The sequence below is a fragment of the Chiloscyllium plagiosum genome, unplaced genomic scaffold (assembly GCF_004010195.1).
Source record: "Chiloscyllium plagiosum isolate BGI_BamShark_2017 unplaced genomic scaffold, ASM401019v2 scaf_4116, whole genome shotgun sequence".
In the NCBI taxonomy this organism is placed as follows: Eukaryota; Metazoa; Chordata; class Chondrichthyes; order Orectolobiformes; family Hemiscylliidae; genus Chiloscyllium; species Chiloscyllium plagiosum.
In genome coordinates this window covers 1-11441 of record NW_025210669.1, presented here as the reverse complement: position 1 = coordinate 11441, position 11441 = coordinate 1, and the positions used below count along the sequence as shown (strand labels likewise).

The window sequence follows — 11441 nt, the reverse complement described above, 5'->3', positions numbered from 1 at the left end:
AAACAGCAGTCCCTGTGTATAATATAGAGAAACACATTTTCTGTGTACAATGTTGAGAACAGCAGTCCCTGCATTTAATAATGAGAACAGTAGTCCCTGTGTATAATATAGAGAACAGCAGTTCCTGTGCCTATTTTAAAGAACAGCAGTGCCTGTGCATAATATAGAGAATAGCAGTCCCGGTGTATAAAACAGAGAACATCAGTTCTCAGTCCTGCATACACTGTCGAGAACAGCAGAACCTACGCACAGTGTACTGAATGCAAATCCCTGTATACAATGTTGAGAACAGCAGAGCCTGTGTACATTGTAGAGAAAAGCAGTCCCTTTGTATAACATCGAGTACAGCAGTCCATGTGTCTATTATAGAGAATGGCAGTCCCTGTGTACAAAATAGAGAACCACTGTCCCTGTGTGTATTACAGAAAACAGCAGTCTCTAGGAATATGATAAAGAACAACAGAACCTGTGAATACTATGGAGAAAAACTGTCCCTGTGTAGAACAGGCCCGTTTTGGAACCGCTCGGCTAATACAAGAAATTAGACTCATAGAACGTGGAACATGACAGCACAGTACAGGCCCTTTATAGAACCGCTCAGTTAATAAAAAAGGTTAGACTAATACAAAATAGAACATTACAGTGCAGTACAGGCCCTTTATGGAACCTCTCGCCGATTAAAGCAAGTTCGACTAATACAACATTGAACACCACAGCGCGGTGCAGGTCCTTGACCAAACCGCGTGGCTAATTAAGGAGATTAGACTAATACAACATAGAACAAATATAGAGCAGTACAGGTGCTTTAAGGAACCGCTTGGATAATAAAAGAAGTTAGACTAATACAACATAGAACATTACAGCGCACTACAGGCCCTTTATGGATCCGCTTGGCTAAGAAAGGAAGTTAGTCTCAGAGAACATCACAGCTCAACACAGGCCATTTATGGAACCGCTCAGCTAATAAAAGACATTAGACTAATAAACATAGAACATTACAGTGCTGTACATGCCCTTTATGAAACTGCTCGGCCAGTAGAGGATGTTAGACTCAGACAACATGGAATATTACAGCACAGTACAGGCCCTTTGTGGAACAGATTGGCTAATACAACTAAGAACATTACAACGCAGTGCAGGCTCTTTAAGAAACCGTTCAGTCAATAAAGGAAGTCAGACTAATACAACATAGAGCATTACAGTGCAGTACGAGCCCCCTATGCAACCACTCAGCTAATAAAGAAATATGACAGCGCAGTAAAGGCCAAATAAGGAAACGCTCGGCTAAGACAGGAAGTCAGGTTAACACAACATAGAACATTAGAGCACAGCACAGGCACTTTAAGGAACCGCTTGGATAATAAAAGAAGTTAGACGAATACAACATAGAACATTACAGCGCACTACAGGCCCTTTATGGATCCGCTCGGCTGATAAAGGATGTTAAACCGATACAACATAGAACATTACAGCGCAGTACAGGCCCTGTACCGAACTGTAATGTTCTATGTTGTATTAGTCTAACTTCCTTCATTAGCTGTGTGGTTGCATAAATGACCTGTGCTGAGCTGTGATGTTCTCTGAGTCTAACTTCCTTTATTAGCCGAATGGTGCCATAAAGGGCCTGTACTGTGCTGTAATGTTCTTTCTGCTATGAATCTAGCTTCCTTCATTTACCGAGTGGTTTCATAATGGGCCTGTACTGCGCTGTATTGTTGTATTAGTCTAACTTTCCTTTTTAGCCGAGCAGTTCAATAATGGGAATTTACAAAACTGTAATGTTCTTGATTGTATTAGTCTAACTTCCTTTATTGGTGGAGCAGTTCCATAAAGGGCTTGTATTGCACTATCATGTTCTCTGTTGAATTAGTCTAACTTCCTTTGTTAGCTGAGCGTTTACATATCGGGCCTGTACTGTACTGTAATGTTCTATGTTGTATCAGTCTGCCTTCTTTTATTCGCCAAGTGGTTCCTTAAAGAGCTTGAACTGCTCTGTAATGTTCTCTATTGTATTAGTCTAATTTCCTGTATTAGCCAAGCAGTTTCATAAAGGGCCTGTACTGCGCTGTAATGTTCTATGTTGTATTAGTCTAATTTGTATTATTAGCCGAGCAGTTCTATAAACGGACGGTGCTGCGCTGTAATGTTCCAAGTTCTATCATTCTAACTTCCGTCATTAGCAAAGCGGTGCCATTAAGGGCATCTCCTGCGCTGTAATGTTCCATGTTGTATTAGTCTAACTTACTTCATTAAGAGAAAGTGAAGGCTGCAGATGCTGGAGATCAGAGCTGAAAACGTATTGCTGGAAAAGCGCAGCAGGTCAGGCAGCATCCAAGGAACAGGAGAATCGACGTTTCGGGCATAAGCATTCCTGAAGTAGGGCTTATGCCCAAAACGTCGATTCTCCTGTACCTTGGATGTTGCCTGACCTGCTGCGCTTTTCCAGCAACACATTTTCAGCTCTAACTTACTTCATTAGCCAAGCGGTTCGATAAAGGGCCTGTACTGCCCTGTAATGCTCTGTGTTGGATCAGTCTAATGTCTGTTATTAGCCGGGCTGTTCCATAATGGCCTGTTCTGCGCTGTAATGTTCTTTGTTGTATCAGTCTAACTTCTTTTATTACCCAAGCAGTTCCATAAAGGGCTCATACTGCGCTGTAATGGTCTCTGAGATTAGCTTCCTGTATTAGCCGAGCGGTTCCATAAATGGCCTCTATTACGCTGTCCTGTTCTATGTTGTATTTGTCTAGCTTCCTTTCAACAAAGATACTGATACAACAAAGAACATTACAGCGCAGCACATGCCCTTTATGAAACCACTTAACTAATGAAGAAAGTTAGATTCAGAGGACATTTCAGCTCAACACCGGCCATTTATAGCACCGCTCAACTAAGAAAGGAAGCTCGACAAATACAACATAGAACAGGACAGCGTAATAGAGGCCATTTATGGAACCGCTCGGCTAATACAGGAAGCTAATCTCAGAGACCATTACAGCGCAGTATGAGCCCTTTATGGAACTGCTTGGGTAATAAAAGAAGTTAGACTGATACAACAAAGAACATTACAGCGCAGAACAGGCCATTATGGAACAGCCCGGCTAATAACAGACATTAGACTGATCCAACACAGAGCATTACAGTGCAGTACAGGCCCTTTATCGAACCGCTTGGCTAATGAAGTAAGTTAGAGCTGAAAATGTGTTGCTGGAAAAGCGCAACAGGTCAGGCAGCATCCAAGGAACTGGAGAATCGACGTTTTGTGCATAAAGATTTAAAAGGGACTTGAGGGGTAACTTTTTCACACAGAGGGTGGTACGTGTATGGAATGAGAAGTGGTGAAGGCTGGTCCAATTACAAATCTAAAAGGCATCTGGATAGATATATGAATAGGAAGGGTTTAGAGGGATATGGACCAAATACTGGAAAATGGGACTAGATTATTTTAGGACATCTGGTCAACATGGACAAGTGGGACCGAAGGGTCTGTTTCCATGCCATACAGCTCTATGACTCTATGAATGTTTTCGCTCTGCAGAATGCCATGAATAATAGCACTCACTTTGAAGTCAAAAGGTCAGGATGAAGCTCCATTGGAGGAGTTGAGGTAATCCAGGCTGATTCACCACTGCTGTATTAAGGGAGTGCTGCACTGCAGGAGATGCAGTTTTCAGGTGAGATGTTAAAAAGATCCCTCCCCCCTCCACTCCCACCACCAGCAAGATTCCAAAATTCCACAGAATCATCCAAAGAGAAAGGATGAACACCTCACCCCTAAAATATAATCTTCTTCGCTTTAATGCTGATGAAGAACATCTTCTGAGTCTGCTGAGCTAAGAAAGCTTTATCTAAGAAACAAATTACTGTAGCTTTACTTACCACAATGCTGCAAGAGTGGGCAAAACCATGTGACATTGCATCCACTTCCTGTGATGATGCATATGATTTCATGAGTAAGTCACACTTTAGAAATATGACATTTTATGAGTGAACTGCAAAAAGCTTTCTTCACAGTGCTGTGTTGTTGTCTCTGCTTCTGGGCCTGAAGGTCTCAGTTCAAGGCCCACCTCCTCCAGCTAACATATGTGACCAGGCTGATTTTAAAAATATCTACAATCCATTACATCTGTGCATCTATTCTGGTTAATATTTAGCTATTTGTATCAGATAGAAAGGGAGGTGATGGCACTGTGGTAGTGTTGTTGGATTGGTAATCCAGAATCCAGGTTTTATTGGATATAACTACTAACAGAGGATGGTAAGAGAGGACATCTCATTGGAGCCTATCGCCCTGGCTCCATTTCGAATTGATCAGACTACACAATTATATGGCATCTTTTGCAGATGTTCAGTCACTATGGCCAGAGGAAATATACAATTCTCTTTACACTAGACACACACACACCATCTCTCTCTCTCTCTCACACACACACATCTCTCTCTCACACACACACACACACGCAGTCAGACTTTAAGTTATTACCTGGTTATTTAATGTAGGACCACATACAAAATTGCTGATATGTGTATAACTATTTTTCAGAAACAACATTTCAAAAGCCTCTCATGGACTGAGGAGTATCCTGGGAAAGTGGCAAGTTACCTAAATGCAAGTTTTTTCACTTGAGGTCCACTCCAGGGGCTCGAACACTCCAGGAGCTGGTACCAAGGGAGTGCTGCACTGTTATCTATTACAACAAAGTCTTGTCTGTTCTCTCAGGCGGATGGAAAAGATCCCATCCCATGATTCTGAAAATAAGCCAGAAAATTCCCAGTTAATTGATCAATTTATGCCTCTCGCCAACACTCAAAAGGATGATCATCTGATTCTTTCCAGGCTGTTGTTTGTGGGGGGAGCTTGCTGTGCATAAAGTGAATGCTGTGTTTCCTACATTCTAATAGTGAGCACACCTCAAAAATATTCAGTTAGCTGTATATTCCTGAGGTCAGGAAATTTAAATGCAAGTTCGTTCCTTAGAATATACAAAGTTAAGGGGTGATTGATTGAGAATTTTAGAATTTTGAATGGAATCAAGAAAGCAAATGGGAGAGTAATTTGTACTGCTATTGGGAAAGTTCAGGACTAAGGGAAATACATTTAAATCAGAGCTGCTACATTCAATGTAAAAGTTAGGGAAGACTTTTTGTGGAGCAGTTAGAGTTAGTTTAATGAATTATTTGAAATTAATTGTAAATAAATTTATCACAAATTCATTCATTTTATTTTCAAGAAAGAGATAGATACAGTTCTTCGGGCTAAAGTAATCAAAAGGCGTGGGGAGAAAATGGGAACTGGATACTGAATTGGATAACCAGCTTTTTAAAAATTCATTCACAAGATGTGGGCATCACTGGCTTTGCCAGCATTTACTGCCAATCCCGAATTGCCCAGAAGGCAGTTTAAAGTCAACCAAATTGCTGTGCACCTGGAGTCATATGTAGGCCAGACCAGGTAAGGATGGCAGTTTCCTTCCCTTAAGGACATTAGTGAACCAGATGCATTCCACCCGCTCCTCCCTCCCCCCCGCAAACAATAGATTCATAGCCATCATTAGACTCTTTAATTTCAAATATTTATTGAATTCAAATTCCACCATCTGCCATGCCAGGATTAGAACCTGACTCCCCAGAACATTACCTGCATCAACAGTCCAGCAATAATACCATTAGGCTATTGCCTCCCCTTGCTATGAACAACACAATAGACATTCAAAGGGCTGAATAGCCTACTCCTGATCCTATTATCTATGTTTTTTTGGTCTGAGACTGATATGACTACTTTGGATCTGCAAACCTAAGAGGAGTTAGGATAAAGACCAGCCTGATCTCACTGAAGAGCAGAATAGGCTGAATGGCCTCATTTTGTCCCTCTGTTCCAAAGTCCTGTCTTTCTTTCTCTAAGTCACTTTGTCTTCTAGGGAAAGGTTCCAACTTCCAGAGAGATTTCAATTTCTATTCTGTGGTCACCCAACTTACATACAGAAATCTCTGCATGCCCTCACTGCTCAGTGATATGATTAACTTTCCTTCCACTTTGCTTTCCTTGTGTTTCAGTTCCTAACAATGGCCTCCCACACAAGATAAAGACACAGAGGGCCTTGTGTTGAATTGATGTGCCTGCACACTGTGACCTCTGATTTAGGATATAGCAGTAAAATGGAAATAGGGCAATCATGCAAAGCCGATAGGGAGTGAACAGTTTGCAAACTAGAGCCTCGTGGCACCTTGTCACTAATGAAATATAAGCTAACAATTGTCCTTCCTGTTGACGTTTCATATGAATGTGTCACAAAGTTTACATTGATGCAATGCTACTCTCCAGACAGCTCTTGTATCATGTTCTGCCAGAGTTTCAACTGATCAGAGAGGAATGCCTGTTTTCCCAAGTGATGGTATAATCAGTTAAACCTCTCCCTCTTTCAGCTTTGGGTCCAGCACTAAAAAATGAAATGATGTCAGCTCCACATGTCCTAAACATTATTAATTTAACTCAATTAAACTGAAGACTGCAGACCACCATTAAATTACTGAATCAGAAATCATGTCTGCTATTCACAAAAATCACATAGAATTATATGGAATTACGTAGAATTTACAGGCCCAGAAATGGGTGTTTGGGCCCAGGCCTCCTCCCAAGCTATTTACTTCATCCACACCTATCAATATATTTCTTTCTCTCTCATGTAATTATCTAATTTCCTCTTAAATATAATGCACCTCAATCACTCAATATGAGAACAAGTTCTGTCTCTGAGAAAAGATATTTATTACTCAATTTTAAAGGCCTTTTGTGTTTAGATGAGGCAGATAAAGCACAGTTTCCACAGCTGGTTTATCCTGGGAAAGGTTTGAGAAGGTCATTATTACTACCTTTGAGATACTGCTGTTTAATCCATCTCTTAGTTTCTGTCTCTCAACCTATCTACTCCTCAGGGGGAGGGTCAATTAACTCAGCTGGCTGGTTTGTAATGCAGTGTGATGCCAACAGCATGGGGTTCAGTTCCTGCTCTGGCTGAGGATTCTTCTTCTCAACCTCTCCCCTCATCTGAAGTGTGGTGACCCTCAGATTAAACTACCACCAGTGATCTCGCTCTGTAATGAAAGAACAACCCACTGGTCTAGTAAGATGATGGCAACTTGACCTTTTACTAATCCATAGTTATTGACTTTAAATGATCCTCGACTTTAGATTGCTTCTCAACCTACCTCAAAATTCTCAGCATCAGTTTTGTTGACTCTCCCATTCTGACACATAGGAAGAACAGTATCATTTTGACTCTTGGTTGGGGCTTTGGAATTAGTGATTAGTCTTCTGACACTGGAATCCTCAGTTACTCCTGTCCATGTTTCTATTCCAGAGTGCTCCTTGTCAGTCACCCACATTTTACCTTCTGTAAACTTGAGGTCTTAACTTGCAACAGGTCCCATACACCATCATCTACTGTGCTTGCTTATTCACTCCCTGTCAGGCAACATCTTGGGAGGCACAGTGGCTCAGTGGTTAGCACTGCTGCCTCACAGCGTCTCAAATTCAGGCGGCTGTGTGGAATTTGCACATTCTCCCAGTGTCTGTGTGGGTTTCCTCAGGGTGCTCTGGTTTCCTCCCACAATCCAAAGATGTGCAGGCCAAGTGAATTGGACATGCTAAATTGCCCATAATGTTAAGTACATTAGTCAGGAGTAAATGTAGGGGAATGGATCTGGGTGGGTTACTATTCGGGTGAGTCAGTGTGGACTTGTTGGGCCAAAAGATCTGTTTCCACTCTTTAGGGAATCTAATCTAATCTTCAATCTTGTTTTCAAAATCTGAAACTCCCATCCTAATGACACAGTGGGTCAACTTGCAGTGGAGGTGGACTGCAGTGGTTCAAGAAGATAGCTCACCACCAGCTTCTGAAGGGCAACAAGGGACAGGCAATAAGAACTGGCCCAGCCAGTGAAGCCCATGTACCATCTGTGATAACTTAAAACAAACGAACAACAAAGGACCCAGCATTGAACCCAATGATACAGTGCTGGACAGGCTTCCACATACAAAAACACCCTTTGATCATTACAGTCTGCGTACTGCCTCTAAGTCAATTTTGGATTCAGTTTGCCAAATTATTCTGAATCCTATGGGTTCTTGCTTTCTTGACCAGTCTGTCATGTGAGATCTTGTCAAAAGCCTCACTGAAGTACATCTTTGAGCACCTTAATGTGCACACCAAGTTCTCTCTTCAGAATGTTTATTGATATTTGTTAGACTTCAGGTACAGAATAAAGTTCCCTCAAACATGTGCCAGTGAAATCTGTTGTTTAGAGATGCTGCTGTGTCAATCACATTTTCCAGTGGTGCTTTTAACCCATGACTGGATCATGAAGAATAGATTCTCTGGCTTGACTTGCGAACACCAAGTGGGATTGGAAGCTGATGTTGAGTTAGCACACCTGTCACAAAGCTGTTCCGTTTCTCACGGATAATATGTTCTTGTTTTTTCTCAGAGTGGTCATAAACCGGCTCTGAGGTGACTGGTTTGGTACAGAGATGTAAAAAGATTTTGAGAGGCCTTTTATTTATTTGTAAACAAATGAGACTTCATACTTGTTTTAGAAGTGGTCATGTTTTAGAACTGACCTGTATAATGAAAGGCGGGGTGGGGGGGTGGTCAGTTCTGAAAACTGAGCAGTTCAGTCCAGAACTGTTGGGAGTTCAGCTGTGTGGAAACCGACTGCCAGACTATCTCCCCTTCTGCCCTTCTAACTTCAACCTGTAAGCATTTGTTTCATTTTTACTGTGTTTCAGGGGGTTTGCTTATTGGAACAGTTGTGTACACTCAGAACAGCATCATTAAGTCTAGTTTGGATAGACTGGGTTCTGTAGATATTTGTTCTATTCTTTGTGTTTCATTCCGTAATTTTGTAAATAAATATTTGTTTTAAAACCTGGTAGTCAACCTAGCTAACTTCGGGTAATTTTCACTGTACGCTTACCGAAATAAATTACAAAGTTATGATCTGGGCTGCCTGCGAAAGAATGTTTCGAGTGGTCTGACCTAGTCCATAACATACCTCAGTTATCTAAAATTTGGCTAATTTGCCATTAAAGTGATCCTTTTTGGCATCTCTAAGGCTTGTGAAGAGTTGGAGTTGAGGGATTCTATCAAAATAGAATAGCTGTTTTGTAACAAACAGCTTTCATTTCCACAGATGTCCAAAGCTGTACAGAATAATGGAGCAGCGTCAACATCACAGAGTGCAGACCCTGTCCCCAGTAAAACTGATGTTCCCGCAGACTTGTTGGACTTCTACGAGCAGATGGATAAGGACGAGGAGGAGGAGGAGGAGGAACTGCAGACAGTGTCCTTTGAAGTGAAGCAGGTGATGATTTACAACTTTGTTCAGCTAATAAATCCCACAGGCATTCGGGCGAATGGTGTGCAAGTGGAACTTAGTAGCACAGAGATTGATTGAGGAAAACTGTATTGATGACATCCAGGCAAAGCTTGATAAACACAGTGGAGCAAGGAGTTAAAGTTTACACTGATTGGATGAGACAAATTAAAGTAGACTACAGCTTCTGCAGGGTAGAATCAGCAGCATAGACGAGTCTGTATAAATGGCCTATTTCTGTGCAGTACTGTAAAATTCACTTTAACCAATCACTGTGTGCAGAGACCAGAAGGTCAGGTTACATCCATGTTGAAACAAACACAGAGAATGCTGGAGAAACTCAGCAGGTCTGTTAGCATTTAAAGAGTGAGAAGCAGCGTTAACATCTTGAGTCTGAAATGATTCTGCAGTTCCAGTGCTGATGCCACCTGCTTAATTTTTCTAGCATTTCCTATTTTTATTTCAGTCCTTTGTTTTATTGCATCCATGTTGAGTTAGAGGATCCCTGTTCTGCAATCCTCACGCCATTCAACTTAGTCAGTGATTACGAGAAAATTTATTTTCAAGGCTTGATTAGATTAGATTAGATTCCCTACAGTGTGGAAACAGGCCCTTCGGCCCAACAAGTCCACACCGACCCTCCGAAGAGTAACCCACCCCCATCTGACGAATGTACCTAACAACAATGGACAATTTAGCGTGGCCAATTCACCTGACCTGCATATCTTTGGAATGTGGGAGGAAACTGGAGTACCTGGTGGAAACCCACGCAGACACGGGGAGAATGTGCAAACTCCACACAGTTGCCTACGGCTGGAATCGAACCTGAGACCCTGGCGCTGTGAGGCAGCGGTGCTAACCAAAGTATCAGTTTAAAATTAAATGCTTGCCTCTGGATGCACTTCCTGCTCATTTGTGCCACAATCAATTCCTATGCCCTTGTTTCCAATGGAAACTGCCTTTTGAAACTTGTCACACCTTCCTGCTTTTCTGTTGACCTAGAGCTAGGCAAAATGAACCCAGACTGTAACTGTGAGGCGCCCCTCTGTGAAATATGCTCCAGTCTTGTTTGCTGCTTTGTGTTTCACAGTTTTCTGGTCTGGAGGAGTCAGTTTCTAAACAGTATGTTCCTGTAGGAAATGATTGAGGAGCTGCAGAAACAGTGTATTCACATGGAGTACCCCTTACTGGCAGAGTATGACTTCAGGAATGATACCATCAACCCAGATGTTAACATTGATCTAAAGCCAACTGCCGTCCTAAGGCCCTATCAGGAGAAGAGCTTAAGGAAGATGTTTGGAAATGGCCGTGCCAGGTCAGGGGTTATTGTCCTTCCCTGTGGTAAGTATATCAGGGATCTGCTCAGACTGCCATGTTCTCTGTCTGCTTGTCCTGCTGGCTGTATAATTCACAGCTGTCGGTTTTAACCAGGAGCTCTGCTTTACAATTTGAGAATTTGTGTGTCTCAGAAGGTAGATCTATTTTGATTTCATCCTTCTGAATACAAATTCCAACCTCTCCCATTTCAGTGGCTAACAGGCGCTGACTTCTTCAGTAAAATCTCTTTTATGTATGCCACCTTCAACATTGTAGCATTCCTTCAATACTGACCCTCTGACAGTGCTGCAATCCCTCAGTATTAACTCTCTGAAAGTGCAGCACTCCCTCATTTCTGACTCTCTGGCAGTGCAGCACTCCCTCGGTAATGACCCTCTAACAGTGCGACATTCCCTCAGTACTGACCCTCTGATAGTACGGCACTCCCTCAGCATTGACCCTCCGACAGTACGGCATTCCCTCAGTAGTGACCCTCTGACAGTGTGGCATTCCCTCAGTACTGACCCTCCGACAGTGTGGCATTCCTTCAGTGCTGACCCTCTGACAGTGCAGCACTCCCTCAGTACTGACCCTCCGACAGTGCAGCACTCCCTCATTTCTGACCCTCCGGCAGTGCAGCACTCCCTTGGTAATGACACACTAACAGTACAGCAGTCCCTCAGTACTGACCCTCCAACAGTGCGGCACTCCCTCCCTCATTTCTGACCCTCCGGCAGTGCAGCACTCCCTCA

General features: G+C 42.4%; 1 protein-coding gene across 1 annotated transcript; it reads left to right on the top strand.

The window, feature by feature from the left end:
- The first annotated feature begins 9169 nt into the window (after nt 1-9169).
- Nucleotides 9170-10826, top strand: LOC122546942 (general transcription and DNA repair factor IIH helicase subunit XPB-like). Its single transcript, XM_043685550.1, has 2 exons — nt 9170-9360; nt 10509-10826. The coding sequence occupies exons 1-2, from the start codon at nt 9190-9192 to the stop codon at nt 10797-10799; spliced, it is 462 nt and encodes a 153-aa protein (XP_043541485.1). The 5' UTR covers nt 9170-9189; the 3' UTR covers nt 10800-10826.
- Nucleotides 10827-11441: the final 615 nt, after the last annotated feature.

Bases quoted from the DNA above. Each gene is read 5' to 3' on its own strand.
- LOC122546942 (XM_043685550.1), top strand. From the start codon at position 9,190: ATGTCCAAAGCTGTACAGAATAATGGAGCAGCGTCAACATCACAGAGT. The intron at 9,361-10,508 runs GTGATGATTTAC...ATGTTCCTGTAG, and splicing joins TGTCCTTTGAAGTGAAGCAG to GAAATGATTGAGGAGCTGCA.